The 25966-nt window shown below is 46.9% G+C and overlaps 9 protein-coding genes across 9 annotated transcripts; 2 read left to right on the top strand and 7 right to left on the bottom strand.

Moving 5' to 3' along the window:
- Nucleotides 1–215: 215 nt before the first annotated feature.
- On the bottom strand, nt 216–1286 carry F4817DRAFT_354564 (serine hydrolase FSH). Its single transcript, XM_049305540.1, has 3 exons — nt 1108–1286; nt 1006–1024; nt 216–927 (listed from the first exon to the last, which is right to left on the bottom strand). The coding sequence occupies exons 1-3, from the start codon at nt 1186–1188 to the stop codon at nt 299–301; spliced, it is 729 nt and encodes a 242-aa protein (XP_049153588.1). The 5' UTR covers nt 1189–1286; the 3' UTR covers nt 216–298.
- A 64-nt stretch (nt 1287–1350) lies between these two features.
- Nucleotides 1351–2894, bottom strand: F4817DRAFT_354567 (uncharacterized protein). Its single transcript, XM_049305541.1, has 4 exons — nt 2497–2894; nt 2066–2442; nt 1941–2005; nt 1351–1861 (listed from the first exon to the last, which is right to left on the bottom strand). The coding sequence occupies exons 1-4, from the start codon at nt 2800–2802 to the stop codon at nt 1509–1511; spliced, it is 1101 nt and encodes a 366-aa protein (XP_049153589.1). The 5' UTR covers nt 2803–2894; the 3' UTR covers nt 1351–1508.
- Nucleotides 2895–3078: 184 nt separating this feature from the next.
- F4817DRAFT_29231 (alpha/beta-hydrolase) lies at nt 3079–4327 on the top strand. The gene has a single exon (XM_049299694.1). It carries the CDS (start codon nt 3326–3328, stop codon nt 4097–4099), a length of 774 nt encoding a protein of 257 aa, XP_049153590.1. The 5' UTR covers nt 3079–3325; the 3' UTR covers nt 4100–4327.
- Nucleotides 4328–4555: 228 nt separating this feature from the next.
- Nucleotides 4556–5610, bottom strand: F4817DRAFT_321394 (S-adenosyl-L-methionine-dependent methyltransferase; the record flags this gene model as incomplete). Its single annotated transcript, XM_049301282.1, has 4 exons — nt 4556–4965; nt 5062–5312; nt 5368–5478; nt 5558–5610. The coding sequence occupies 4 exons, from the start codon at nt 5608–5610 to the stop codon at nt 4556–4558; spliced, it is 825 nt and encodes a 274-aa protein (XP_049153591.1).
- Nucleotides 5611–5848: 238 nt separating this feature from the next.
- F4817DRAFT_354570 (cytochrome P450) lies at nt 5849–8667 on the top strand. The gene is made up of 7 exons (XM_049305542.1): nt 5849–6566; nt 6822–7004; nt 7146–7483; nt 7539–7675; nt 7737–8020; nt 8072–8173; nt 8257–8667. The coding sequence occupies exons 1-7, from the start codon at nt 6167–6169 to the stop codon at nt 8454–8456; spliced, it is 1644 nt and encodes a 547-aa protein (XP_049153592.1). The 5' UTR covers nt 5849–6166; the 3' UTR covers nt 8457–8667.
- A 204-nt stretch (nt 8668–8871) lies between these two features.
- F4817DRAFT_354580 (Aldo/keto reductase) lies at nt 8872–10942 on the bottom strand. Its single transcript, XM_049305543.1, has 4 exons — nt 10712–10942; nt 10386–10640; nt 9522–10199; nt 8872–9450 (listed from the first exon to the last, which is right to left on the bottom strand). Exons 2-4 carry the CDS (start codon nt 10441–10443, stop codon nt 9221–9223), a joined length of 966 nt encoding a protein of 321 aa, XP_049153593.1. The 5' UTR covers nt 10444–10640; nt 10712–10942; the 3' UTR covers nt 8872–9220.
- A 795-nt stretch (nt 10943–11737) lies between these two features.
- F4817DRAFT_29342 (putative ER-golgi SNARE complex subunit) lies at nt 11738–13254 on the bottom strand. Its single transcript, XM_049299713.1, has 4 exons — nt 12894–13254; nt 12741–12826; nt 12033–12680; nt 11738–11946 (listed from the first exon to the last, which is right to left on the bottom strand). Exons 1-4 carry the CDS (start codon nt 13107–13109, stop codon nt 11922–11924), a joined length of 975 nt encoding a protein of 324 aa, XP_049153594.1. The 5' UTR covers nt 13110–13254; the 3' UTR covers nt 11738–11921.
- Nucleotides 13255–14335: 1081 nt separating this feature from the next.
- F4817DRAFT_321398 (uncharacterized protein) lies at nt 14336–18888 on the bottom strand (the record flags this gene model as incomplete). The annotated part of the gene is made up of 2 exons (XM_049301283.1): nt 14336–17919; nt 17973–18888. The coding sequence occupies 2 exons, from the start codon at nt 18886–18888 to the stop codon at nt 14336–14338; spliced, it is 4500 nt and encodes a 1499-aa protein (XP_049153595.1).
- A 2006-nt stretch (nt 18889–20894) lies between these two features.
- On the bottom strand, nt 20895–24994 carry F4817DRAFT_354589 (uncharacterized protein). Its single transcript, XM_049305544.1, has 2 exons — nt 24402–24994; nt 20895–24306 (listed from the first exon to the last, which is right to left on the bottom strand). The coding sequence occupies exons 1-2, from the start codon at nt 24455–24457 to the stop codon at nt 21330–21332; spliced, it is 3033 nt and encodes a 1010-aa protein (XP_049153596.1). The 5' UTR covers nt 24458–24994; the 3' UTR covers nt 20895–21329.
- Nucleotides 24995–25966: the final 972 nt, after the last annotated feature.

Genomic DNA, 25966 nt, shown 5'->3' on the forward strand with positions numbered 1-25966 from the left:
CAAAAATTGAGAGTTCCTAACCTACCTAAGGTTCGATTTAATTTTAGATATGCCTTTTCATTAAACTGCATAACATGCGCTATTTAATAGACATAGGTACTAAACTAGAAGTTGTATCACTCTGAGTTAGAAGCTCACAGAATGATATTATATTTTTAAATGTAAATTGTCACATGTTATGTGCATGCAAGACACTTATGGATACATGTCATAAAGGGCTCTCTTGTATTGGGTACGCTACCAAGTATCTTGTGTACCTAGCGTAGAACAGGCAACAAAAGTGTAAGAATACATGCAGTTACTGTTCAATTTTATTCATCATCCCTTGGATCACATCAGACATCGAAGTAACCTCACTTATACCGGAAGGGATCCCATGGCCGGCATCATGCAGGACCTCAGTACGTTGTGTCTCGATACACATAGAGACCAATAACCTGCTTTCGGCACAATTACATAAGTCTCTAGGGCTCCAGGCGTGTACAGTAGGGACACCAATTGGATGAAGCTTTCCGGCTGGCCCTACATCCTCCGCCTTGACCCAGCCCATTCTACCGTGCCGCAGCTCCATGGTGTCTACAGGAAGTGTGCTGCAGATAAATACCGCACCCCGTATCAATTTGCGGGCAGCAAGCCAACTTGGGTTATCAGCTTCAGGATTTTGAGGTTGGAGCAATAGCGTTGCTGCCATTGCGCCACCCATGGAGAAGCCCATGATAGCATCATAGGGACCATTCTCTAGTATATGAGTGGCGAGATTATCAATGGCGGTGAGAGCACTCGCCGCCGATCCGTCAAAATACGAAAGATACTCCTGTTGCATCCCAAAGATGTTGGTGACCGTCGGATGAGGGGGCCATGGGTGATTGCCGTCAACAAAATCGTATTCGTAGGATGCTACTGAATTTAGTTGGTGGCGGAGGGTGGCTTGTGAAAAATATGTTAGTTGGGGTCCCATTACGTCGCCGATTACCGGTTGGCCTCCATAGGTATGAAGTAACTGACCGGTTTGAGCCTCAAATATCTAAGACATGCTTATCAGCTAAGGAAAACGGCTGGGAATAGCAGATAGGAAGGTAGCATTTTCGGTAAGGTGTTTACACATACATCAGCATTAGTCCCGATTCCATGTAAGCAAAGGACATTATGCCTTGCCTTTACTTGGGCTGAATCTTCATTTGGAGACATGTTCTCCGCTTGATAGGGGAAATATGGATTTATGCTGGACTTAATATCTTGATAACAATGGTTAGAAGACTCTCTTGTTGAAGTTGTGAATTTTTACTTCTTCATATATCCATGCAAAAAAGAAAAAGAAAAAAAAGGTAATTATGGAAAAGTCATTACTTATACAGTCGTATGTATCTATTTATATGCAGTTGCATGCCTGCTTAGGTACGTAAGTTTCAGGAAAGCTACTTTTAGGTAGATCGGTACTGTTAATGATATCCCTCAAGGGTGCCTAGATGATAAGTTGGAGTTCGATGTCACTAAATACGTAAATCCCTTCATGCCGATCTGTAAACCGAATATTCTGCCTGCACTTGAACTGGGCCTCCATATGCCATACCATCCATTTCTCCATGGCATCCGGTCTCACAAATAACATGGTATCCAGCTGTACTACCAGACAACTCAATATCATTGCTGAGCATACTCTTTTTAGGCCTCGCCGGGGCGCTTCCAAATGTTAACAAGCTACCACCATTCTTCTTGGTTTTTCTGGCATTTATATTTGGGTTTGCCTGGTGCCCTCTATTGAATTGCAGCCGTAGAAGGCTATATAGGATAGGAAGGCATGAACAAATGATTAATAAAAACATTTCAACGTTGGTCCAAATTCCGGCTGTTGTTAAAGTATCTACATCTTTCATTAGACTCTCTGTAAATGCTATTAAATAAACTAAATATAATTAAAATAAATAACAACAGTAACTTACAAGTAGAATCTGCAGAGTCCACCGTTTCTAAATAGACGATGCGTAATATGCTTGCGATAACGGTTCTGTATTAAGGAATAAATTAGTATCATATGCCATTCACAAGGAGTTCGGTTAGAACTTACAATGCCCCAAGCAGAAACACAAGGGAAAGTAGAACTTTTCGTTTTGTATCTAAATGTAGTTGCCACACTTTAACTTGAGCGATTCCAAGAATTGCTATGTCCAAGAGGATGTTAATGACGGCAGTGGTAATGTAAAAAGCCTTCGTGTTAATTGTCGTATGGGGCATTTCAACAATCCATTGTGCCTCTATAGGGTTGTATGAAAATATTAGGCCAATAACGGAAGATAAAAACTGTGCTACAATAAGGAATATCATGATCCTCATAAAGATTAGGAATTGTCCATCGGCGGAGAAAATCCGACGATAAAAAAGTAAAGCTGAGATTTTAGAAAGAGCGATGCTTGGGTTGTATAAAGTCTCGGCAGCTAACCCTAACTGTAGCGTCTCAATTAATTCTGCTAAGAAAGTATAAATGATAGAGCCACCTACCTTTGCCCATACGTGAAGTTGAGAAAGTGAATACTCATTAATATGGTAGCCAGCAGCACCCAGAGAAGGCAATGATATTAGAATATTGGTGATAAAAACGCCCATGCCGAACACAAACGACCCCAAGATTGTCCAGTCATCTCCTCTAAAGTCTCGGATTTTATAACGTTGAATAAATCGGAAGACGACACAAATTGCTGCTATTAGCATGAATATTCCAGAAACGATGCAGTAGGTGAGATAGCCACTGCTGATTCTGTCTGGGTGTAGGCGAGAAGTGGTAGTGGGGGATGATTGTGTAGCCATATTGTTGGGGAAAAGGGGGATTACCTATACTATCGCATATCTAACTAAGATTGAATGAAAAAAGTGTATCTTATATAAATATTAATATATTATCTTGTTGAGTTGAGAAATTTACGAAAATATCATATAATGTACCTACGAGCTTGTAACATCACATCTCACAAACCTGTCGTGTAACCAACATTGCCAAGAATAAAAGCAACACCGGAGAAATGGTAGGTAGGTAGGTATGCATGCAGTGTACATGAATGGCACTGTGGCCATGTAACGCCGGCAGCCTTGTCCATATTACTAGGTACCTAGGTAGGTAGGTAGTTATCCTCCCCCTTTCCTCATCATGTCTGTCTTGACGGACTTTCTTCTCTCTACCTACCCAGGCCTTGAATAGATCTCTCAAACTTGTCAAAGTTGTGATAAATCCCACGCTTCGCCATAATACTTGAGACCTCGCGTACCTTACCTTCATCACATACACGTTTAAGAATTCAGAGTCAAATCTCAAACTAGCCTATACTTAGCAACTATGGCGACCACTACCAAGCCGACAATCATTATTATCCATGGCGGTTGGCATGTCCCCGAAAGCTACGAGGATCTTATAACCGCTCTTGAGTTAGCGGGCTACGAGGTTCACGTCCCGCGCCTCCCGTCAATCAACCAGGTCCGCCCACCTAACGCCGACCTCTCAGACGATACAGCACTCATTCGCAGCTACGTTGAGAGCCTTGTGCGGGCCGGACGTACTGTTGTGGCACTTACGCACTCGTATGGCGGACAAGTTGGTACCAACGCTCTATATGGTCTAGGCCTCGAAGCACGATCCTCTAAAGGCCTCAAGGGAGGGGTTTCCCGTCTCATCTACATGACCGCATATGCTGGCACTGAAGGCACTAGTATGATGGATAAGGTTAAAGAGTTCGGCAATATGGACCTAGTACCAATAGCCTTTGATTTTGCTGAGGATGACACTGTTGTCTCCCGCGATCCTAAGACTCTGGTCGTGGGTCCTGGCCGCGATGAGGCTGAAACTGAAGCCTATCTCAAGACGCTTCATCGCTGGAACGGAAAATGCATGTACCAACCGCTCGAGCATTGTGCTTGGCGCGACATCCCCGTAACTTATATTTACACTACTGCCGACATGACCGTACCCTTCGACTACCAGAAGACTTTTGTTGACACAATCGAGAAATCAGGGAATAAAGTGCAGACTTTCGAATTGGCGACAGGCCATTGTCCCAACTTCACCGCGACTCAAGGTGTTGTGGACGTGATCAACAAAGCCCTCTCGGGTTGAGAAAGCTGGGAAATCACGGGGCCGCTTTTTAATATCTATATGACCAACGCGATGTATGAGATAAAGGGATATGTATTCAAGTCTAAATAAGTTCTAGATGAATAGTGACTAAAGTGAATTGACTCCGCCTTCTACTCCGTGCTAAACGCTAGAAGGTATCTATCATGACGAAGGACGCGGAGTCGGGAAATGACGATAATACACGGATCTAGCACACCAAAGAAATCAGAAATACGTAGAAGAGTAATAATTTGCCCATCGGCCATACAGTTTTCCTGTAAACCACGAATTCATTGCTTGGGTCCTGACCTCCGATCGCAGCCTTTACTAAACACCGAGGCACCGACAGTAAGACTCAGATAAGCTAAGGAGATCACAGATCTTTCAGACAAAAACACTTTAGTTACGTAGACTAGAATAGCAACATCGTCTTTCCAACTTCCCGTAGTGGCTAACTTATGGAACCAAGGGTTTCATTCCCACAACTGTCCATCTAGTAAATGCCCAACAGGCCCCTTCTCTGGTCTCAGCAGCGACGCGTGGCATCAAGTCCTCCAGCTCTTTTGCATATGATTCGATTTTTGTGGTCCTAGCAAGCAGTTCGTGTACCAACAAGTTGCATTCGTGCATTGCTAGAGCCAAATGGTTGGGGGCATCTCTTACATCGGCTTGGACGTTACACAGGCCCCCTGAGCTACTGAATAGCTCGGCAAGCTGCGGCACCCACTTAGGATTAAGTCGTGTATCCTGACCCTGAGATAAGCTGAGAAGTCGAGTAAGTGCCTCGGTACTATTATTAGGGTTGGTCTTCTCGATACGAAATGAGGCAACATCAGCCTCGGCCCACTGCAAGTAACCGCCGGGCTCTGCAGATGAGACAAGGATTAGAATATAAACGCTACGTGAAACCAACAATGAAATTCCTCTGAACCAATACCATGTATGGAAGTCGGTGGACTTACTGATTAGTTTGGTAACATTCTGCAAGATATGTGGGATCTCTTCATTGTGGAGAACGAATGAGAGGAGGCGTATATGTACGACATCATATGCCTCCACAAGATCTTCGGGTACGGTTTCTCGGATGTCCCATCGCCGGAAGCGGATATTTCCTGGTAACCACTCGGCCGGCGGGGTGGCTTGCAGTGACACATCTAGACCATCCAATTGCGCCGTAGACGGCAAGTTGGCGCCTAAGCTTGTAAGCCAAGCCCTATTTAATGGTAAGTCATATTATCGGTGGGGGGGTTGGGGGCGTAAGATCTCACCCCGTCCCAGTGCCGACGTCTGCCACACGAAGGTTGGTGTTGGTTGTAGGAATCTGAGGATGAAGTAAGTATCCGAAAAGTTCTGTCCACTGATGATGTTGGAGATTAATCCTGTCATGACCGCAGAGCGGACCGCTCATGTCAGTCCTACTTAACATACAGCCCGAGGCTAGCGTTGAGAATCACTAACCTATTATTGTCGATGTAGTCGCGTGTGAAAACGTAGTTTGGTATTGATGCCATGATTGGGAAATACACAAATCTCAGCAACAGTTATATGTTCTCGGTGTCGAGATCAGAAGATGGTCGTTCAGGGAGTAGAGACCTATATAGAGCGGCTATCAAAAAGAACCCGAACCGTAAGCCGCGTACACACCACGGCCTCATAACTAACGGATGGCCCCCGCTTGATGTCAAGCCATGCATGCATCACAGACATCGTATACGAAAGTAAAGGAAGTATTGTATATGTATAGGTACATGAGCCGTAGGGAGTGGGCGTAGTTGTTGTCCTACAAACTTGGACCAAGTCAACCAGGCTAGGATTTCGAGCGTTGAAGCCTCGTAGCCTTCTTAGGATTCATTATCGACAATATGGATGAACAGCCCCCATTCTCGAAAATTTTATAACATAGCTCAGATCTAAATGACTTCATGAATTCCTTGCCGGTTTTATTCGAGCATTCCCCCCCAATTTATTTCCTCGGACTCGTTGCCTTTCGTATAACTAGTCCAGTCTTACAAACAATTCACAAATCATCATATACTCTACCAAAATCAAAATTTGTTTCCGATTACTATGTTATCCGCACTTCAGTATTTTGTGCCTATCATAGTAGGTCTGGTTCTGCACTGGACCTACTTTATCCATGGCGAAAAGGATCTCCTAGCGGCCACAATTGCACGCAAACACATCCTCGCAGGAGCCATAATAATGTATCTCAAGTGCCAATATGAAGGTCTTCCAGCCAGACAGGCCATTTACGAGTTGATAAATTTGAGCAGCATTTATGCCAGTACCATATTCACCAGCATATCAATATACCGTTTACTTCTGTCGCCCTTATGTGGCATTCCCGGCCCGTTAGGTATGCGCATCTCAAAACTCACCCACGTGTGGACCTTGATGGATTCAACGAGACAGAATTTCAATGAATTGCATCGGCTAAGAAGCAAATACGGCAGCGTTGTACGTACGGGTAAGTAAATGAAGACCATCAAGATCCGTGACCCTTCTGGTTTACTTTATTTACCTCACAAGCCACCATAATTTGAGAATCTCTCCTTAAACTATTGCATTATACCTATATAGTGCAATGGGTTGGGGGTGTCTGAGATCCGGAAATATGTTCAGTTGCTATCATTCAAGTTACCCTTCATGGCAGCAGTCGCTAGCCATCGATAACCCTGTTACCTTATAATATGACATCCTTATTAACCTAAATTCTTTCAAGGTCCAAACGAAGTTACATTGTTTGGGTACGATGCATATCACAAAGTCCACGGGTCTGAATCTAATTGTGGGCGTTCGGCATACTACGATATTTTACATCCAATGGTATCGCTTGATACAACAAGGGATCCGGCTATTCATATGTCGCGGCGAAAGTTATGGGATCAGGCATTTAGTATAAAAGGTTAGTTTTTGCTAGATTTTCGCCCTAAAGATTGTCTGGCTCACGATGTGCTGCCATGTGTGATCTGGAAGACTCACAAGAAAATCTTATATTATCACTTTCATCTCCTGGACTATAACTTGCAATGCTAATTTATCAAAGCCCTCAAAGAAAACGAAAAACCTGTCTATAATTATGCCATGCTACTCATGGAAAAGCTAAGACAACGGATGGCTGAAAAGCTCGATCTATCTACTTGGTTTGAGTACTATACATTCGACTTGATGGGCTCCTTAGGTTTAACAATTGACTTCAACAACCTAACCACGGAAGGCCACCCTATCCTCAATCTCTGGCATATCGCCCATAAGAAGTTGGGTCCACTGAATAGCGCACCATGGATCAAACATTTATTGATGGGCATCCCCTTTATTGAGCGGATAAAATACTACCGCCAATTTATGCGCTGGGCGCACGACGAGCTCGACAACAATATCAAGGCAAGCATATTCATCAAGTAATCTAACGTTTGAAGCAACTAACATAGCCTACTAGCTTCATACACAGAACAATAAGTGTGACCGCAAAAATATTATCGGTCTCGTTCTTAGCGATGCTATCAAACATGGTGGTGTCGAGAAGAACTGGAACTTTGTTTTAGGCGACTTCGTTCTTGTTGTTGCAGCAGGCAGGTAAATTAGCGCATTGTCTTATTTGCCTTGATCTATATTTCCTATCTTCTAATTCTTATAGCGACCCTGTGCGCTTGGTACTTTCGAATGCGGTATATTATCTCTTACGCAACCCTGAACATCTCGCCAAAGTTAGGCAAGAATTATCATCTATCGACGTATTCGACTACAACTCTTTACAAAGTCTTCAACATTTGACAGCATGTATTTACGAGACATTACGACTCCATCCTGCTGTCCCATCTGCAGGCTTACGCATGGCACCAGAGCAGGGAATTACTATTAATGGTGTCTTCATTCCTGGTGGCACAACTCTAGTAACACCTCAATACAGCCTGCATAGAGGTATGTTATAATACGTCACTACTTGTAGAATGACGCTTATCCTTCGAATAGACGAGGACTGTTTCCTTGAACCGAATGAATGGATCCCAGAGCGATTCACCACAAAGCCAGAACTTATTCTTAATAAGAATGCTTTCGTCCCTTGGAGTATTGGTAAGCATTCTACCATAAGGACTGAGTTGTGGAAAGACAAGGACATCTGTATGGACTGATTCTAATTACTTTTAAATGAGTAGGTAAAATGGCATGCTTAGGAAAGAACCTTAGCATGATGGAAATTCGCGTGGCTCTCGCATTATTATTGACACATTTCAATATCCATCTTGCTCCTGGTGAGGATGGTACTGAATTATTCTCACATGCAACTGACTTCTTTACAACAACACCAGGAGCATTCAACGTTTTCTTAGAAAGCCACATACCGCTGACAGAATAGGGCATAAGAGTCGTAAGAGGATAGTTTGGTACAATATATGATTTCTGTATTTTTATGCTAGAATGGGTTTGCTTTTCTTGTTGGGCTTATATATTAAGGGTTGCTTAGCGCATGTACATCGTATTTATTCTGTTTGTATCGGGGGGTTTTGTTAGAAGAAAAGAAAAGATTGCTACGCATGCTCTTGCGATGATCGGGATGGTCGTGCGGGTTTCGAAAGTAACAACCTTGTCCTCAATATGGCTTCAGAGTGATGTGTGCCTTTGTCTCTTTCCATTATATACCATGCGCACGCTGTAACTACATCTTATGTAGCCTATAGCCACCAAGAGACGTAAACATTATTATCATCATCAAGTAAACGACTATCATCGAAATAATTCGAAAGCTTTACAGAATATATCGCAAAGGTACCAATACTTGTACTTCGCGCTTAATATCACCGTATGAAATGCAGAAAAGTCACCACGAGGTGCCAACATCACCCCAGAGATCTAAGGAGGCAAAGAGGATGTGAAGTCAATCGATAACTCGATACGCATAGTGCCATGTAAGATGACGGGGCCGATGTTATATCTCGCATGTCCAATATCATACGTTGCCTTGCTATCAGGTAGCTAAGGGAAAATGTCCGCTTGAGGATTTCGTACGTAGATTAGAAGAACTAGGTATTTTCCCACTCTACGTTACACAGCCATGGAACAAGACCAATAACAGTCCGCGCATCCATCACAATGACAAACAGCGCCACCTACTCTTCACCATCACCCCGCAAAGCCATTCGGTAGACTCCGACCCTCGTTCTTATCCGGGAACCCGAAGTTAATTCCAAAGGGAGGATACACGTAACGCAGGACCTTGCCCTCCTTAACAAGGCTGTCCGAGTAATCGTTCAGAATCTTCAAGTCTTCGGAATCGAGGTCGACAATCTCGAGGTTAGCCTTGATGCGCGACTCGGTCACGGATTTGGCCAGCACGGTGGCGCCCCTGGCGACTATTTTCGACGACGACTGTTAGTATCGTATCATGCACCGTTGAGGATATCAGTAAGAGAGAATGACGTACCGTGGTAGCTCAACAATACAGTTCCCGGGCTGACACCCTTCCTCTGGGCGACCTTGGTCACGGGCTCGCTCTGCAACATCGGGCCACCTGTGCTACCTAAGGGGCTGTATGCCACAATGTGGATGCCCTTCTCCTTGGAGAAGTCGACAACCTCCTGTTGAGGCAAGCCCGGGTGGTTTTCGATCTGGTTAATAGCGGGCACGACTTCAGCCTTCGCGAGCAGCTGCTCTAGGTAGGGCTTGCTGTAGTTGCAGACACCAATGGCCTTCGTCTTGCCGGTCTTGAGCAGACCCTCCATCTGCTTCCAGGTAGCGACGTGGTCGTGGTCCCAGAGAATATCACGGCTGCCATCAGGCAGCTTGGGGAAGCGGTCGTCGTTACCGTTGGGGTTCATGCCAACGGGCCAGTGCACGAGGAACAGGTCGACGTAATCGAGGCCAAGCGCCTTGAGAGACTTGTCTAGGCCTACCTCGACGCGGTTGCTGTATGTGTTCCACACCTTGGTCATGACGAAGATGTCCTCGCGCTTGGCGTAGCCGGCATCGAAAGCCGCCTTTAGGCCCTTTCCAACCTCTTCCTCGTTCCCATAGCAGTACGCAGCGTCGATTAGCTTGTATCCGTGTTTTAGCGCGAGCTCGACGGCTTTGGCGATATCACCCGGTGCTGCTTGCCATGTTCCTGTTTTGCGGCGAGGGCCGTGTTAGTGGATAGTTGCATCTAAGGGTATAATATATAATATAACAGTGTGCTCTTCATTTGGGAAGCTAACAATCTGTATGGACTGAGGAGCCAGGCTTGGTATCAATTAGGGGTTATGAGAAGAGGGGGAGGGGCTGGCGCAAATGAGGAAACGAATGGACGTACCGAATCCGACAGCGGGGATCTCCTGGCCCGTGTTAAGTTTGAACGACGAGGGCGCCATCGTGATACTATTAGTATAGGCGTGTCTGCTGCTAAATGGCTATACGTCCAAGAAAGGTCTCAACTTTAGTTATTCTGAATTAAGAGAAAAAAAGAGATTTATATTCTATGTGGCATATTCTCATCTGTCTTCAATCTACCTTTGACGGCTACGTAACAGTATTTATTACGGCACCTCCGGCAAAATAGGATGCGAGCCTAGATGGACTAATAAGGGAACTATGGTACAAAGTAGTATAGATAGGGGGGCTAGTTGCGGAATGACTTACGGGTGGACTCCGCTCACGATGCTGTAGTAAGTAGCTGGGGAGTCCCGCGGGGTGCTTCCGGACATATTCCTATCTGGTCATTAATACAATGGATCATTAATACAATAATACTGTAAACGTCTCATGCTCGCTGTAATGAAGTAATTTTTCTACTATTTACTCTCAAGTATAAGAGGCGTGTAAGTTGTAGGGTTAGAGACACATGTGTAGGCGATACCGGGTAAAGACTTCGGGACGTTATATATTTCATGGTTTATTACATATATCGAGTTAGGGTACTTCTTCTACCGCCCACCCTCTTAACTATATGCATCTATCTAATGCTAGAGTCGATCTATTAAAGACAGGTACCTACTCCGCTACTCCACCACGCTGATGATGTCGGGGTAGTCGGTCACCGAGAAACGTCACTGGTCCAAATTTCGAATTGCCCTCGGGATGATGTGATTCAAGCGCAGCGACTTACACGTGGACTAAAGTAGGGGGGACCCCGCCGCCCGCAAGGTACGAGATGATAGACTGGGAACCTATGATATACTGGAAATTTTTGTAAACATGGGCCATCGTAATAATTCCGACTTTTTGCAATTAACAAGTTATAAAGGAGCCTCCTGTCTTTAACCAGGCTACCTTCGAAAAATCAAATAAAACCAAATAAAATCAAAGTCCATTGTTAATGTAAGTGGGGTACTGTACATTATGTCCTGAACTTTCCTTGGAGCGAATCTCGGCTGGATTAAAGGCCGAGTATACTCGTATCCCTGTAGATCTCACAACATAACAACAATTATAATAGATTATGATATCAGAATTGGCTACTCATCATTTCCACCCAGCGCATAACCCAAAACCGCCCCAGCCCGTCAAAGTCCAATCAAGGTGATGGGGACCTAGACCAGAAATCACGGTCATACACCAAGTAACATTAATGTGACCAAGACCATACTCGTAGCTATTCGGATTCGGGATCCTATAAGAACCAAAACGACATCTCTTTGGTTCGATGGATATACTATGGATGCATTAAACAAGTCGTCGTCGCCGTGCACGCCATTACAAATCTACTAAGTGTAGTCCAACTGCTCACCGTCCCCGGACCAGGGGGCAGGCGGCGTAATAATGTACAAAGTGAAGATAGTAGTAGTACACCAGCGCCTCTACTAAGGAGTCTCTCATCTCTCTTGTCTCGTATGGTCTCGTGTGGTTTTTCTTAACCGGCGATAAGAACCCATAAGCTTTACCTATGGTTAGCAAAACTGGTCTCTTGAATTTGAAGAGTGAAGGGAGAGCGCATATATGCATATATAAGAGAGCGACTCACAGGAAGAATATCATCAACACGCCAAACATCTTGGCGATCAACCACCGATTACTCGATACACGGGACCAGTACTTGAGTATTTCACGCTGGGCGCCTTGAACATTATCGACAACATCCTCGGTGTTAGCGTCGATGCGCTGGATCATCTCGCTCTGCTCCGACACCATCTGCGCTAGTTGCCCAAAGATTGACCCTAGCTCGCTGATGGTCTTCTCGATAGCCTCGATGGCTTCGCCTCGCTGCTGGATATATGAGTTCTGCGGTGCCGCCTCCTCCATCATAAGCAGCTGTTGGTCGCCTATCGCGGATGGTGGGTTTAGTGTCAATAAGTCTGCACCGGGCGACGGCGTGCCGCGGTTCGGTGTCCCGTACAAGGGACTCGCAGATTGCTGGAGAGATGACGATTGCGCGTGTTGCGATACGGAGGATATAAAGTTCTCGGTGCGCGACCGCGACGCCTGGATATTCTTGGTGCGTACCTCAAGTACATCCTTGAAGTTGGCGCCTACGTCACTAAGTTTGCCTTGCAGCATTAATACGATATTCTTATTATGTTCGCCCTCTTGATCCGCTTTAGGGTGTTGCTGCCGCGTTAGCGACTGTAGTCCGCTAATCTGCTGGTTTAGGGAAGATAAGTCCTGTTTTATTCTAGCCGAAAGCCATGTTAGATATGTAATTCAGTAGTAGTTAAGGTGAAAGAGTCCATACATAAAAGTGAGCTCGTTAATCTCGACGGGCCGGTCATCGAATAATGTCTTGCGTTTCGCCAACTGCGCCAGTTTCTCTAATTTGCCCTGTGGAAGCACGTTAGCGAGGGTCACATACGCTCTGACTTCTTCGTAATAAAATGTGAGGAAATACCATCGTAGCAGCGATCCCGCGCCCTATCTCAGCGGCGCGCCTAGCAAATTCTGATCTCCGGTGCGGTTGCGCATCGCCATTGGCGGCTGCTTTTTGCGAGTCTGTTAAGAGCGATCTTCTCTGCGCGCCGACCTTAGACGAGGCTTGCCGTCTTTGAACTTGAGTGAGCACAGACCGGAACTCAGCCGTGCGGTCTTGTATAGATGTGACGGCCATCCTGACACGTTGTCGGGACGGCTAGGTAGATAAATTGTAAGAAGCGCCGTTTTACGCTCTTCGCGTGGATGAAGGCGAGTCGTTGTACGCGAATGAATTGGGTTGCGGTAACTTGTGTAGTAGAACACTATAGAAACTTGAAGAGGATGGCTCGAATGCGGAAATCTGTCTTGATCGTAGACTAAACACAGGTAGAGGGCGTGGTAATGGCGAGGGTTCGGGAAAACCGGATAAAGGACACGGCGTCGGATTCGGAGTGTTCTAGATGACAATTGATAATTATTTTCTTATCTAGACCGACGGAGAGTAGATTAGAGATTCGGGTCGAGACTGATTAAGGTAATATCCGTATTTGATGGGGTTGATGGGGTTTGGTATCTCGATTTGTCTCGACTTTATTTTAGGTGCAGGTGAGATTGTTGGTTCGTTTGTTGGTTCGTTTGTTGGTTCGTTCTTATCTTTAATTTGGCAGTAAACTTCAGCCTTAAAACTCTCCTGAGGCCAGTGTGTTTCTTCTGAGAAATTACAGGGTCAAACGCGGCCCGCAGCCTTGATCAGTGGCGGTGCATCGCTCCGTGCATTACCTACAGCTAGGAGGTACTTTGCTACCTATGATGTAAGTTGTCTTGGCACTATTCTATTTCTGTCACACCAGGCACATGTGACATCAACCTTTGTGCATATTTGTGCATACATTATATTAAATATCAATATATTAGACTTGTAAACAGTAATGACCATAGCTCACAAGCAAGCAAATAAATAATTGAAAACTGCAATAGTATAATTATATAGTTAATATTAACCAGATATCATCTATTTCATCAAAATTCAAGTAGCTAACCAACTACCTGACTGAACTTAAGTTTAAGTACTTATAAGCAAATAACTAGCCGATATATGTATAGCGAGCCAACATTTTCAAGACAAAGACTCTTTGTGATAATTCCATCTCGGAAAGTAGACGCATCCCGCCAGGGTATGTAGGTAAGGATGTAACTAAATCGTAGAGAAAGAGAATAGAAGACATGACATATATGGTATGGTATGGTATGATGTATCCCCTCAGCTCCAACACACAAAAAATAGCATCCATGGCAACTCTCCATATTAACATCTCATCTCAAATGCTAGGTGTAGATATACTCTACCGTCTTTCTCGCCTCTCCTTTCTTCGATCTTAAATTCGTATCATATCCAAAATCATCGAGTTATATCGTCAACCCTTACATATCGAAGTCCCCAAATTCCCCAGCCTCGTACGGATTCCACTCCTGTCCAGGGTACGACGTCGCAGTCATCACGGGTATACCATCGTCGTCGTCGACATTGACGGCAGGAAGTTCCACAGGATGGTCCACCGCTATCTTCTCTTCCGGCTCTGCAGGCATATTCATTGCGATTGGTCGCTGCGGCGGTGACGGATCCTCTGGCAAAGAATCCTGAATGCTGCTCGCGTCTGCTGTAACTGCAACGCCGACTGCGCCGGCAACAATTCCAGCACCGGCAGCCGCGACACCGCCATTGATGAGACCCGTGCGACTCTTCTCTGAACCGGCGTACTTTGTATTCTCGTGTACGTGGACTGATTCCTGAACTGGGAGCTGAGGCTGGCCTTGGCTCTGTACAGTGTTATGTAATCTGGGCGTAGCATCGTAAATATCGTCCTCCCCTCCGCTATTTTCCTTAGGATCGTTCGCACGATCAACATTAATATTCAAGCTGGTGTTCGACACTTGGTGGTACGGAGATGACCTCTGCGGACCAGGGGGTTCTGGGCTGACGTTGGTTGCACGGATCGCATTGACGTCGGGACTAAGCGATGCGTTTTTAGGCGGCTCGTTGAGGTTAGTTATTGACATTTTGCTTACGAGATGGCCTGCACCGTTGGGCGTTGGTTGGTTTACAGGTTCCTGGATTGGAGGTGGGCTCTGGTTTTGGTTCTGGTACTGGTTCTGATTGGGGAAACCGGGAACCCTTGTCGATGCAGTCGAAGGAGAAAATGAACGGGCCGCATTGGGTGGAAGTCCGTTTTGCGGAACACCGGGTTGAAGTACCGGAGGGTGTATGTGGACACCTTTTATCATGGCTGTGGCAATATGTTGATTGGGCGATCTTTGCGTATCGTCGTTGTCACTTGGAGGTGATACATTCGGGTCTGACGGCTTGGAGTGGAGACTACCGTTAGGTATTTGAGGGCCTGGCTGTCTAGGAGACTGCGCCGATCGAGCGCTGTCCGGAGCGCTGCCCCAGTTAGAACTTGAGGGAGTTTGGGTCTCTGGGTTCTGAACTTGTTGGAGGTTGGACTGAAGCCGGATTTGTGGTTGCTGGAACGACGGGCCACCGATAGCTTGAGGTGGAACACCCTTGGTTGGCTGGGGATCGTATCCAGTGTCTTCACGGGGCTTTTGAGGAGGCGGGGTTGGTGCCATATCTAAGAAAGTACCCTGGTCGGACGGTGTAGGTGTGGTAGATTGTGAGTTGGCCTGTCTCTGTGGGAACTGCGGTGGCAGACCTTGGTGGTTCGGCTGTATATGAGGAGGTAATGGGCCATATGGAATAGGTTGTGGGGCAGGACCATTTCGGGGATCCCACTGCTGCGGAAACCCTTGCGGGGGACCACGCGGAACACCTAAGGGTGCAAAGGCTTGGAATTGTTGATTTGGGGGCGGCGGGCCGGGGCGTCCGATGTTGTAAGGAGAGGGGGCCATCATACCCGCGTGGCCATAACCATGTACAGCCTCGTAACCACGAGGAATAGGGACTAGGTCGTACCGAGGTTCTTGCCCGCGTCCAGCTCCGTGCATCATCGGAGGCTGCTGTCGGACAGCGCCTGGCATTCCTTGAGGCGGCGGCTGTTGGTTACTGACCGGGTTGAGAGGTCCGCGTGGGGGGCCGTTGAGAGACTGCCGCGGTACGTTTGCCGTATTTGCTGGTTGACCGGGTCGTGGTGCTGGAGGGGTTTGACGACCGGTGGGGAGTTTTTGAGGTTCGTGTTTATTAGTTCTCCTAAAAGCGTCTAGGAGTCTTGCTGCAGCATTCTTTTCTTTCGGCTCCTTCGTTGGTTTTACCGAATTAACACTCCCAACTTCGGAATCGATACCGGTATCGACACCGAAAAACTTTTCTAGGGTACCTCGGCCTTGGTCAGGAGTTGTAGCTAGTGGTCTTGGTTGATACCCTGCACGTGGTTGATCAACGAAGGTAACATTAGGACTCCAAGGTGAGTTCTGCCGCGAATCATGCGGAGAACCACCATCAGCCGAGAACTGACCTTGAGAGTTCCCGTGCAATTGGCTTGGTATCTGCCGATCCTGCGAAGGCCTCGGCCCCTGGGGAGAGAACTGCGCACTTCCGATTGATTGCGGAGTCACTTGACCGGGATGAGGTGGGCGCCCCGGAGACGGATTAGACGACTGGCGGATGTGACCTAGCTTACCAAGTGTAGGGCTCTGTTGGCCAGAGGGAGGATGATTGGATAATCTCTGTTCATCATCCGGACTTTCAGATCGAGGCGTTGAACCATCGGCCCTAGTTGGGTTTGGGGGCGACTGCTGAATGGAATTTTGTGTCGTAGGTGTGGAATTAACAGACACACCATCTTGCTTTGATAAACTGGAGGCCACAGGTTTTCTATTCGGGGTTCGTGTTGCTGACGAGGATCCGCTAGTATTGGATAGATCAAAGGAGGCCGCACGTGGAGGGCCGTGGAAGTCCTTGGGAAGTGGACTAGACATAGAAAACGGATCATTGACCCCGGCCTGTTTGGGTATATTTCTCCCTCCGGCATCCTGTCCGGTGCCGGGTCGTATACCCGCCTGGGATCCTTGGGATGTTGGTGGTCGTTGACTAGGCGAAAGGGGTGACCCGCCTGATGGACTTTGGGAGACTGTTATTTCGGAAGGGCGTTGCATCTGAATTAACTGTGCAATCTCGAGAACTTGGGGCGAAGTAGGCGACTGAAGATGCTCCGAAGAATTTGGCTGGCCTGGACCAGAAACCATGGGTCTTCGTGCGCCTTGCTGTCCCGGCAAGCCTGGTTGCATTGGGGGATGGCCGGGATACATTGGATGCGGACCAAACTGTTGTCCAGGTGGCGGCATCTGACCAGGCCGGAATTGTTGCATGGGTTGCATGGGAAACTGTTGCGGTGGCCGCTGAAGGGGCGTCGATGTCTGTTGACTTGTCTGTTGACTCGGTTGTCTCGACTCTGATTTCGTCTCGGATGACTTAAACCCTTGCCTATTAAAAAGTCCGCCCAAAAACCCATGTTTCTTTTCACGCTCGTCGTCAGCTTCGGGAGGTCGAGGCCCACTGGGACTAATTCGTCCTATTGTACTGGACGGGGCTGCATATAATCCCCCCGGCCCTTGAGACGGCTGAGGCCCGGTTTGTGTTTGCACTGGACCTTGCATTGGACCCTGCACAGGTCTCGGGGAATATGTAGTATTGTTACTCGGTTTAACTGGTTGGTCATCTTTTGTCCCATCCTTCGCATTCCCGACACCTTTCATCATTCCCGTGAGCTCAGACAATCTTTTCCTCATCGACGTAGGCTCTAGATTATCATCATGATCAAAGGTAGACCCAAGGTTAGATTTGACAGCTGGTCGATACTTGTCATGGGTATGGGCTTCTACGCCGAAGAACGAAGATACCTTGTTCTTGGTAAATGCGTTATGGTTCGAGGTTTGCTGTTCTTGTTCAGCACCTGTGGTCCGGCGGGTTAGACTAAAGAATCCTGAACCTCGCCGGGTGCTATTTTGGCCCTCACTGGTAGCGCTCGAAACCGATACCTCATCAACATGGACTAGTTGATCACATTATTAGCTAGTCGTTTAGTTTTGGATATGGCAGGCTTACCATCCGGCTCCTTATTAAACCCAGCATCACGACCTTCCCGTTCCCCTTGGGCCACGTTATCGTTAGTTCGACCGGGCGGAGGATGACCAACTTGTGGTGGGGTTAACGGTTGTGATTGCAGGGGTTCATGAGGAGCAAAGATATTATGCTTACGGAATCTCTCTGCCGAGACAGGTGGTATGCTATTGCTATTATTTCTCGACCGCTGTGGTATACCCTGCCCTCTCATTGGCGGCGAGGGATCTTCAGTTTCCTTATCATATCCATAATAGCCTGGTTGTTGCGATGGACTATTTGCCCCTGGTCGGGTCTTGTGTTGGATAAGAGGTTCTGTAAGGCGGGACTCCTCCAGCTTCCATTGACCACCAGGAGGGAATTTTTGAATAGGGTTACCTTCCATCTGTGAGGCAAAAGGATGACCCGAATTCATAGGTAATGCACTAGACTGTCCGGGTATCTGACTAAATTGATGAGGACCTACAGGACCTCCCATATGTCCCTGCTGTTGAAACCCGTTAGGTTGACCAATACCTCCGCCAGCTGCAAATCCATTAGGAGCTGGGCCAAAGCCGTTGCCGAACGCGGGGTGATGCTGAGGCGGAGGTTGGGCGAAGGTCTGGGGTTGACTTAATTGGCCGGTGGCCTGGCCGCCTTGTCCCCGGTCGGGTATATGCCCATTACCGTTTTGATAATTGATGCCGTCCTTCATGGGAGGCAGTGGAGGAATTTCATTATCTGAAGATCCAACTGGAGATGGAGTCCCGTCGTCTTCTTCTCCAACAAGCTTCTTTCTCGATAACAAGTCGAATGTTGATGTGCGACGAATGGGCGGCAATGGGGTGAAACCAGAAGATTGTTTTTTCCCTGAAGGGTTGGAGTCGCCGAGACCTGGCGAATATGGCCTGTCAGCGGCCATGAGAGCGGTCATAGTCTGACGCGAGCAATCGATCGGATTGGTAAGAAATCGATATAATAATCCCCGAGATGTCACTTCGGTGTACTTATTTAATCTTGCTATTGGTAAATTAAATGCGCAACATTATTTTAAACAGCGCTTGATCCGGGTGCTGAATGCAGAGCCCGCTGCAATGCAGTCGGCCTCCTAGCAGCTTGTCGTATTTTTTAAAATATCCCTTCCTCTAAGAGCGCAATCCTAGTCGACGAATATGGACAAATGTGGCAGGATATCAAATTAACAGTTCGGTAACTGACAGGCGTACCCACGTGGAATTGATTAATATTAAGGGGATATACGTCGCCACGAAGATATCCAGATGCGAATTCTAGACGAGGGAGTATGGCCGTGTGTTTGCGAAATGGACGACTACCTAAACGGAGTAGAAGACGCAAACGACAAGGGTAGGGAAGTATCTCATAAGGTAAAGATACAATCGATCTTAAATATAAATAATTACGGTGAGCAACCCAAAGTTCGGAAAAAGCGAAGCGAGCGTCCGACGTCGACGATGACGACGATAGGGAGAGGATGTTGGGAGGAAGGGTGGAGTTGGAGCAATGGAGCAATGGAGCAATAGAACAGAAGCGACGGTGAGAGACGAACGTGTTCGCGTCCCTTAACGAAGTAGCGAAATCTAGAATTGAAATTGCTAGGATGCCCTGGACCTGAAAGGGCTGGGATGGAGCTAGACGGCGGATGGAACGGGGACTGGGGGTGATGGTGGATTGGTGGGATCCGATTTTTTATTACTGGTCTGCTGGTACCTGGAGCTGGGCAAGGTGGGCAGGCTGGGGAGCTTTTCTTGACCCAGTTGACCCAGTTAACCCAGTTAAGTCAGGTTCTACCCGTGTAAGTGTATCTTATGATAGATACCACAACACCACGGTACGACCCTTTTTTTGTTGCCTCTACATAAGGCTTTTTTCTATGGGTTCTCGGGGCTTATTTGGGCTGGACTCGGCTTAGCTCCTTGTCTAAGTGGCTTCTCATAGGGCTACGAGCTTAAAAATAGGGAGCACGAGCCAAGATCCCCGGTGGTGGTGATGGTGATGAAGACGATGGTGGTGGCACTATTTGGGGGCTCGAAGGAAGGCATTTTTTGCCTCTACTCTAATAAGTGAACTTTTCAGGTTGGGGGCGTAATAATAATAATAAGTCCTATAAGTGTGGAGAATGTTTCTGCTGCTGGTCCGCGGCTTTGGTGGCTGTGTTAAGCTGAATATCTCTTATTGCTTCTCTTTCAACCAATCAAAAAACTTATATCAACAATGATAATATCTACATAACTTGGTAGGGAGAAGGATCGCCTCCCCTGTCCACACGTGCGAATGCAGTCAACATCACGTTGAACTTGGTTAAGCTTCAGATATGCTAGTAATATTACTACTTACTTACAGGTAGATTTCATGGATCACAGGTACTATTCTCCTAGTTTCTTTCCTTTAAAACCATCAAGCTTTGCGGTTAATAGTAATGTCTCGCCGCTGATGATGTTGATAATCCATAGTGATGATAGTAATTGTGATTTGCTTTTGCTAAAAATAATATATTCGACAAGTCTGTCTTATAGAAGAGACATAAATTCTATGTATTGCTACCCCTACCTTTTCTCTTCCTTTCCTCGTGGCAGCACGTCAAGTCTCCGCGTATGTGGTAAGGTAGTAGCGCTAAACAAGCGGAATGAACACGGAGCGGCAAGCGGGGATGACAGTAACATAAAATAGCAACATATCGAGTGTTTTATTGACGTACATACTGTGAGCAGACACCTGGAAGATACTTGGGCACCTAGAGGTAAACATGCTGTCACCGAATACGGATAACATATCTATTGTGCGACTATATTGATCCTCATACGCCTTAGTTCCTTGATAGGCGAAATTACCTTACCGACGGATTACTCGAGACGAATATCCAAGACACGTTACGCAACCGCGCGGGCACGCCACAAAATAACACATAATGCCTAATATCTAATCCATTCGATTGGATAGCTCTATATAAGAAAGGACTTGTCATGGCATTGCTAGATGAGGCGAGTAATAGAAATCATTTTAGTATTATGGCATCTTAGATCGAATTACCTCCATCCTTCGATCAAATATATGCCCCCGGTCTCCCAGTAAATCGTACAGCCTACACACCGCCGCCTGAATTCCTTTGCTCAACCCGATTGAGAAACGCGTATCCCCACAAGATGAATTAGTACAATACGTATGAAAAGCCCAGACTTGAGTATATGAACGACAGGGAAACATTGCCTCTGCCTATCGCATAAGAATCTTCTCCGATCACAGCTTCCACCATATCTTTGTTAGACGAAATGCTGCAACGCAATGCCGTTGTTTTCATACGACCTTCCTACTAGAAAGGTAAACATGATGAAGATAGGGGTAATGCTATTGAAAAAAGCCCTTATCCCCCGTTCCGCGAAGTTTGTTCTTGCCTTTGTTGAATAATTTCATGCCCGACTTCACACCCTTATTGCCAAACGCCCCTGCGGCCTGTAAGAGTTCCTTACTCTTTGTCCCAACCTGAGCACCAGATGAGCCAAAGTTGCTCATAGATTGTCCCGTTAACATCTGTTGCAAATTGCCACTCGCAGCCCTGCCACGTTGTACCGGTGCATCAGGGTTACTAGCATTTAAGTATTGTTGATAGTATGGTTGTTCGGCTTGAGACTGGACGCCAGAAGGAGACATTCGCCCACCTGTCGACGTCGTTGAGGCTATTCCATGCTCCGGCTGGCTCTGCATGTGCATAATCCAGTTCGACAAGCCGGAATCCATCGAATAAAACTGAGCTCGTGTTTCATCAAATTTCTGGATTCTCTGTTCGATTGATACAATATTGAGGATATCTCTAAACGCCATGATCTTCCCTTGCGAAGACGGTTGGGCTATTGGGGCTGGTTGAAGGGCAGGTGATGGTTCGGAAATAAGCTCGATTGGCTGGGCTAGAGCAGGATGTTGTTCGGACGACGACGTGTTTGATGATGATTGAATTAGGACTTGCTCTTTCTCATCTGCGAAGGATAAACGCGATGTTTCAGGAGCTGCAGATTGAGTTCTAGGGCCATTATCCGTCACCAGCGAAACAGGAGAGGGTGAATCAAGCCCTGTTATCGACAGATCTCCAGGGGCACGGCTGCTAACATCAGAAACTTGATGAGATATGGTGGCACGGCTCTCTGTTCGGATTTGTAGAGCGTTTGAAGGAGTAGCACCCGAACCCAGCTCTGTCGTTAGGGGATGTTGATATTCGATCTGATTACTCTTGGTCGGTTCACTGGGGGTGGTTAGCACACTCGGAGTCCCCCCAGCAGAACTAGGCACGCCCTTCTTTGGATCATTCTCCCACGAGAACCGTTTTTGTGGACGTGCAGTGCCTTGTTCTGGGCTTCTACGTGGGCTCAAAGGAGCGATACCCGGAAACGTGCTTCCCTCCTGTAGGTCTCGTTCGAGCTCAGGCTCCGTCCCAGTGTCATCAATTCCATAATTCGCTACCTTCGATCCCTGCTTAAGAAGTAAACCTGTCTCTTGAAGAGACTTATCTTCCACTGGTGCTAAGTAATCATCGTAGACATCAGATAAATATGTACTCTCCCGGGTTGGACTACCTTGCGTTGGATCAAAGGCAGTGTTAGACGCGCCTAGGATAGTGCTTGCGTCAGGCGTAGTGGCCGGACTTGCGCTTAGAGATTTGATTATCTCTTCTCTTAGCTTATCGCTCTCCTTTTCAGGAGACGCGGTATGAACAGTGCTCATAGTGGATTTTCGTTCCTGTATTGTAGGTGTTGCAAACTCTGTTGGAGCAATGATGGACCGGCGTGGGTTTAACGGCGCTGTAGGAGTGAAACCTGAGCTGGCGGTTGCACTCTGCCGAGCCGAGGGCGGCTGGCGCGGAGAGTCACTGTATTGTAATGCCGGTAGTCCCATGTTAGCTACTCCGGACGCTTCGCGCTTGTCTGGTGAGGCAGTATTAGGTGAAGCGAGGTGATTATCTGTCTTCAGAGGCGGAAGAGACCGAGGCGTTGGATGATAACCGGGTCCAGCGGCAATTACTTTTGAAGCTACGATATCATCATGTTTTCCGGTAGCATTATTGAACTCGTTCTCAGACGTACGCATGGATTTATTTTCCGTCGTCGCGTCTGGGTCGTCATATTTTGTCGGCAGCCGTCGAATAGCAGTGGTTGGTTCGAGGTCAGCAGGTTCCGCGTGTCCTATGCTCATTGGAGGCACGCTAGTATTTGCGATGCTGCCCAAGGAGGCCGGGCCGGGCCCCTCGACCTTTTCTGTGGGCGTTGGATGTCCGGAGTCGACGCTGATAGTTTCGGACACCCAAGTCCCAGGAAGTTGGGGTCTAAGCACGGTAGATTGGTGGGATGTATTGACGGTGTTGCTCTTATTCGGTTCTAAATCAGCATCCACTGGCGGCATAATGATTTGGGGATTTGGTTCAAGCTTCGGTCCCACCAAGACGCCTGAGGGATTCTTTCCATCAGTGATTCCAGCAGTGTCGCGCCGTTTGCTATCTGGCCCAGTTAACGGGCCAGGTGCATCCCTTGCTCCATCCGTCCGCTGAGTGTCCGTAATTGTCGATAAAGTCGAACGAGCCCGAGGGTTATAATTTCCAGGGGTCGAGAAAAAGTCGTCGCCGAACCCAGACAAACGTGCTAGGTCCGGCAATTTTGGACTGGGAGAAAGCCGCCGCTGATTTGTACGTTCTCCCTCACTTTCAACTGCACTGCCTCGACCATAACTACCTTCTATACTAAGCCCGCCCGACTCCATAGGTTTACCTTTTTTCTCCTTATCTTCATCCGCCCGATTATAAAGGTCTGAAGGTCTAACCAAATTCGAGGATTTTGTGGGAGATGCGGCTCTTTGGGTCCATAGTTGGGTTGATATAGATCCCGGCCGAGAACCTGACCCAGGGGCATTAATTTCACTAAGAGGAGCTCCTTCTCGGCTCCTACTCCCATCACGAAGGGGAAGGCGAGACGATGCTGAGCCTTGATCCGACGCAAACGTAGTAGTGTCGACTGGGCGAGATCCTAAATCCGCTCCAGTCTGTATATGTAAAGATGGCGGGCCGCTAGGGCCTCTTGCCCCAAAAGGGCCGGGTCTATTCGACGAATTAACTATGCCGGTCGAAGATTGAGAGAATGTTCTTGGTTGCTGGGAGTTCGCTTGTTGTCGTAACGCAGCGACCCTAGGTGCAGGCTCGGGTTCTGGTTCGGGTTCGCCATATTCGTCCTCGTATTCGTTACCCCAATCATCACCGTCGTAGCTTTGAACCTTTGCCTCCACCCATTTTCTTGTCTTCGTTCGGTTCACATTCGCCTTGTATGTATTGGGAGTAGAAGGTGTCCTGTGTGCGTAACATAGGTGTTAGTACATGTAACGAATAGACTAGATCGGTCCTAATATATATCCTGAGTATTTGCAACGGAAGCATGAACTCACATTGGGGAGAACGGGCTATTGCTCCGGACGACATTATTGTACGACCCTTCATTCATGGTAGCAAATCGAAGAATATCTTATAATCTATTGCGACATCTAGGATAAATGGGAGTCGGGATATCGGGTTCGGATTCGGTAGGGGATAAAAAGAATACGGAGCACACGAGAATAAATCTAATGCAATCGATAGCGACGCAAACAGGCGAGATATTCAATGCGCTCTAAGGTGAAAGTCGACAGGTGTTGGGGAAACCTTGTTGACGTAGTTAGGTGTGAAAGAGGTATCACGAAATTAGCAGGCGGATCGATATCTGGCCCGATGCGGGCAGGCGAAAAGGTGAATAGGCGAATCGCTATCGTAAATTGAATAAATTGAATACAGGCAGAGAGGGAAAGGGTATAAGAGGGGGGCCTGTATAGGTACAGGGATTGTATAACGATCGATGCTCGATATTGGATGCTACAATAGGTTCAATAGGTTCAATAGGTTCAAATATGTACGGTAGAAAAGAGTCGAGCTCGTCGCGACAAGACTGCGAAGGCAAAGGCGAAGGTGAAGAGGAAGAGGAAGATGTAATGATGAAGAAAATACCTAGTAAGGATGTTTGATCTAAAATAATTCGGCGCCTAAAGATCCAAAAGATACAGGTACTGCACCTCGGTACCTTAGGTTAGCTCGTACATGTACTGCACATCCAGACATTGCGATCCGCCCTGCTGCCGTAGTGTACACACCTAAGGCCTAAGGCAGATTTGACATTAGGTACCTCCCGTTTGTAGGTATTAACGGCACTATTAACGGTATCAACGTCTAGGTACGTAATCCCGCAGTAATAGCCTCCACCTGGACCCCTACCAAGGCGCTAAGATTTTCAATGGGATGTACATAGTACTGCGTAAACGAGGTGCCGCTTGAATTATTGGCTCCACATCCCGAGAGCAACACGAGCACAGCCACAGTCAACTCCGGATAGCTTTCCACACTCCGTCATTAACCGGAACTACACTACGGTACGCTATCAATTTTGAAGTTCACGTTTCTATATGACCATATTCCAAACAATCCTGAATCCTACTATAATTTAACAACCCGCATAGGTACATTGTCGTAGGATATCTATAACACATTCTCTACCTATGGACATACTATTGTGAAGAACTAGTTTAAAATGAATGAATGAAATCCATCTGTATTACAGAAGACGATAGAAACTATATTACCTACCTACCTTATATATTTCTCTTCAGCAAAAAGTCGCCCAACAGAATAAACCTTTATCTCCAGAATTTAAGGACCGTACAATAACGGATAATTGATATAGAAACTGCAAACCAATCTTTATTCCTAATAGAAACGTAGAGAGGTACCTAAGTCAATATAATATCGAGTTGAGCAGACTTCAACCCATCAACGCTATATCCATACGAAGAAACTTAATACTTACCGTCTAATGCTTTACCTGCAGTTCAAGCCGTTGATATAATCTATTTAAAAATCCATATTCGTTTGAGTACGGCCGTGAAGAGCGGATCTACTCTTCGTCCTAGTGGCTGCGTCGTATTCA

This window comes from Daldinia loculata, assembly GCF_022478755.1.
Source record: "Daldinia loculata strain CBS 113971 unplaced genomic scaffold F4817scaffold_113, whole genome shotgun sequence".
Lineage (NCBI taxonomy): Eukaryota > Fungi > Ascomycota > Sordariomycetes > Xylariales > Hypoxylaceae > Daldinia > Daldinia loculata.

Excerpts from the sequence above, each read along its gene's own strand:
- F4817DRAFT_354570 (XM_049305542.1), top strand. The coding sequence starts at position 6,167 with ATGTTATCCGCACTTCAGTATTTTGTGCCTATCATAGTAGGTCTGGTT. Across the intron at positions 7,484-7,538 it reads AGCTCGACAACAATATCAAG|CTTCATACACAGAACAATAA; the intron begins GCAAGCATATTC and ends ATAGCCTACTAG. Across the intron at positions 7,676-7,736 it reads CTTGTTGTTGCAGCAGGCAG|CGACCCTGTGCGCTTGGTAC; the intron begins GTAAATTAGCGC and ends TAATTCTTATAG.
- F4817DRAFT_29231 (XM_049299694.1), top strand. The coding sequence starts at position 3,326 with ATGGCGACCACTACCAAGCCGACAATCATTATTATCCATGGCGGTTGG.
- F4817DRAFT_354589 (XM_049305544.1), bottom strand. The coding sequence starts at position 24,457 with ATGAATGAAGGGTCGTACAATAATGTCGTCCGGAGCAATAGCCCGTTC. Across the intron at positions 24,307-24,401 it reads AATAGCCCGTTCTCCCCAAT|GACACCTTCTACTCCCAATA; the intron begins GTGAGTTCATGC and ends TTACGCACACAG.
- F4817DRAFT_354580 (XM_049305543.1), bottom strand. The coding sequence starts at position 10,443 with ATGGCGCCCTCGTCGTTCAAACTTAACACGGGCCAGGAGATCCCCGCT. Across the intron at positions 10,200-10,385 it reads GATCCCCGCTGTCGGATTCG|GAACATGGCAAGCAGCACCG; the intron begins GTACGTCCATTC and ends GCCGCAAAACAG. Across the intron at positions 9,451-9,521 it reads TGTATTGTTGAGCTACCACG|TCGCCAGGGGCGCCACCGTG; the intron begins GTACGTCATTCT and ends CGTCGAAAATAG.
- F4817DRAFT_354564 (XM_049305540.1), bottom strand. The coding sequence starts at position 1,188 with ATGTCTCCAAATGAAGATTCAGCCCAAGTAAAGGCAAGGCATAATGTC.
- F4817DRAFT_354567 (XM_049305541.1), bottom strand. The coding sequence starts at position 2,802 with ATGGCTACACAATCATCCCCCACTACCACTTCTCGCCTACACCCAGAC. Across the intron at positions 2,443-2,496 it reads AACTTCACGTATGGGCAAAG|TTAGGGTTAGCTGCCGAGAC; the intron begins GTAGGTGGCTCT and ends GAGACGCTACAG. Across the intron at positions 2,006-2,065 it reads GTGTTTCTGCTTGGGGCATT|AACCGTTATCGCAAGCATAT; the intron begins GTAAGTTCTAAC and ends TCCTTAATACAG.
- F4817DRAFT_29342 (XM_049299713.1), bottom strand. The coding sequence starts at position 13,109 with ATGGCCGTCACATCTATACAAGACCGCACGGCTGAGTTCCGGTCTGTG. Across the intron at positions 12,827-12,893 it reads GCGGGATCGCTGCTACGATG|GGCAAATTAGAGAAACTGGC; the intron begins GTATTTCCTCAC and ends GTGCTTCCACAG. Across the intron at positions 11,947-12,032 it reads GTGTTGATGATATTCTTCCT|CTTATGGGTTCTTATCGCCG; the intron begins GTGAGTCGCTCT and ends CCATAGGTAAAG.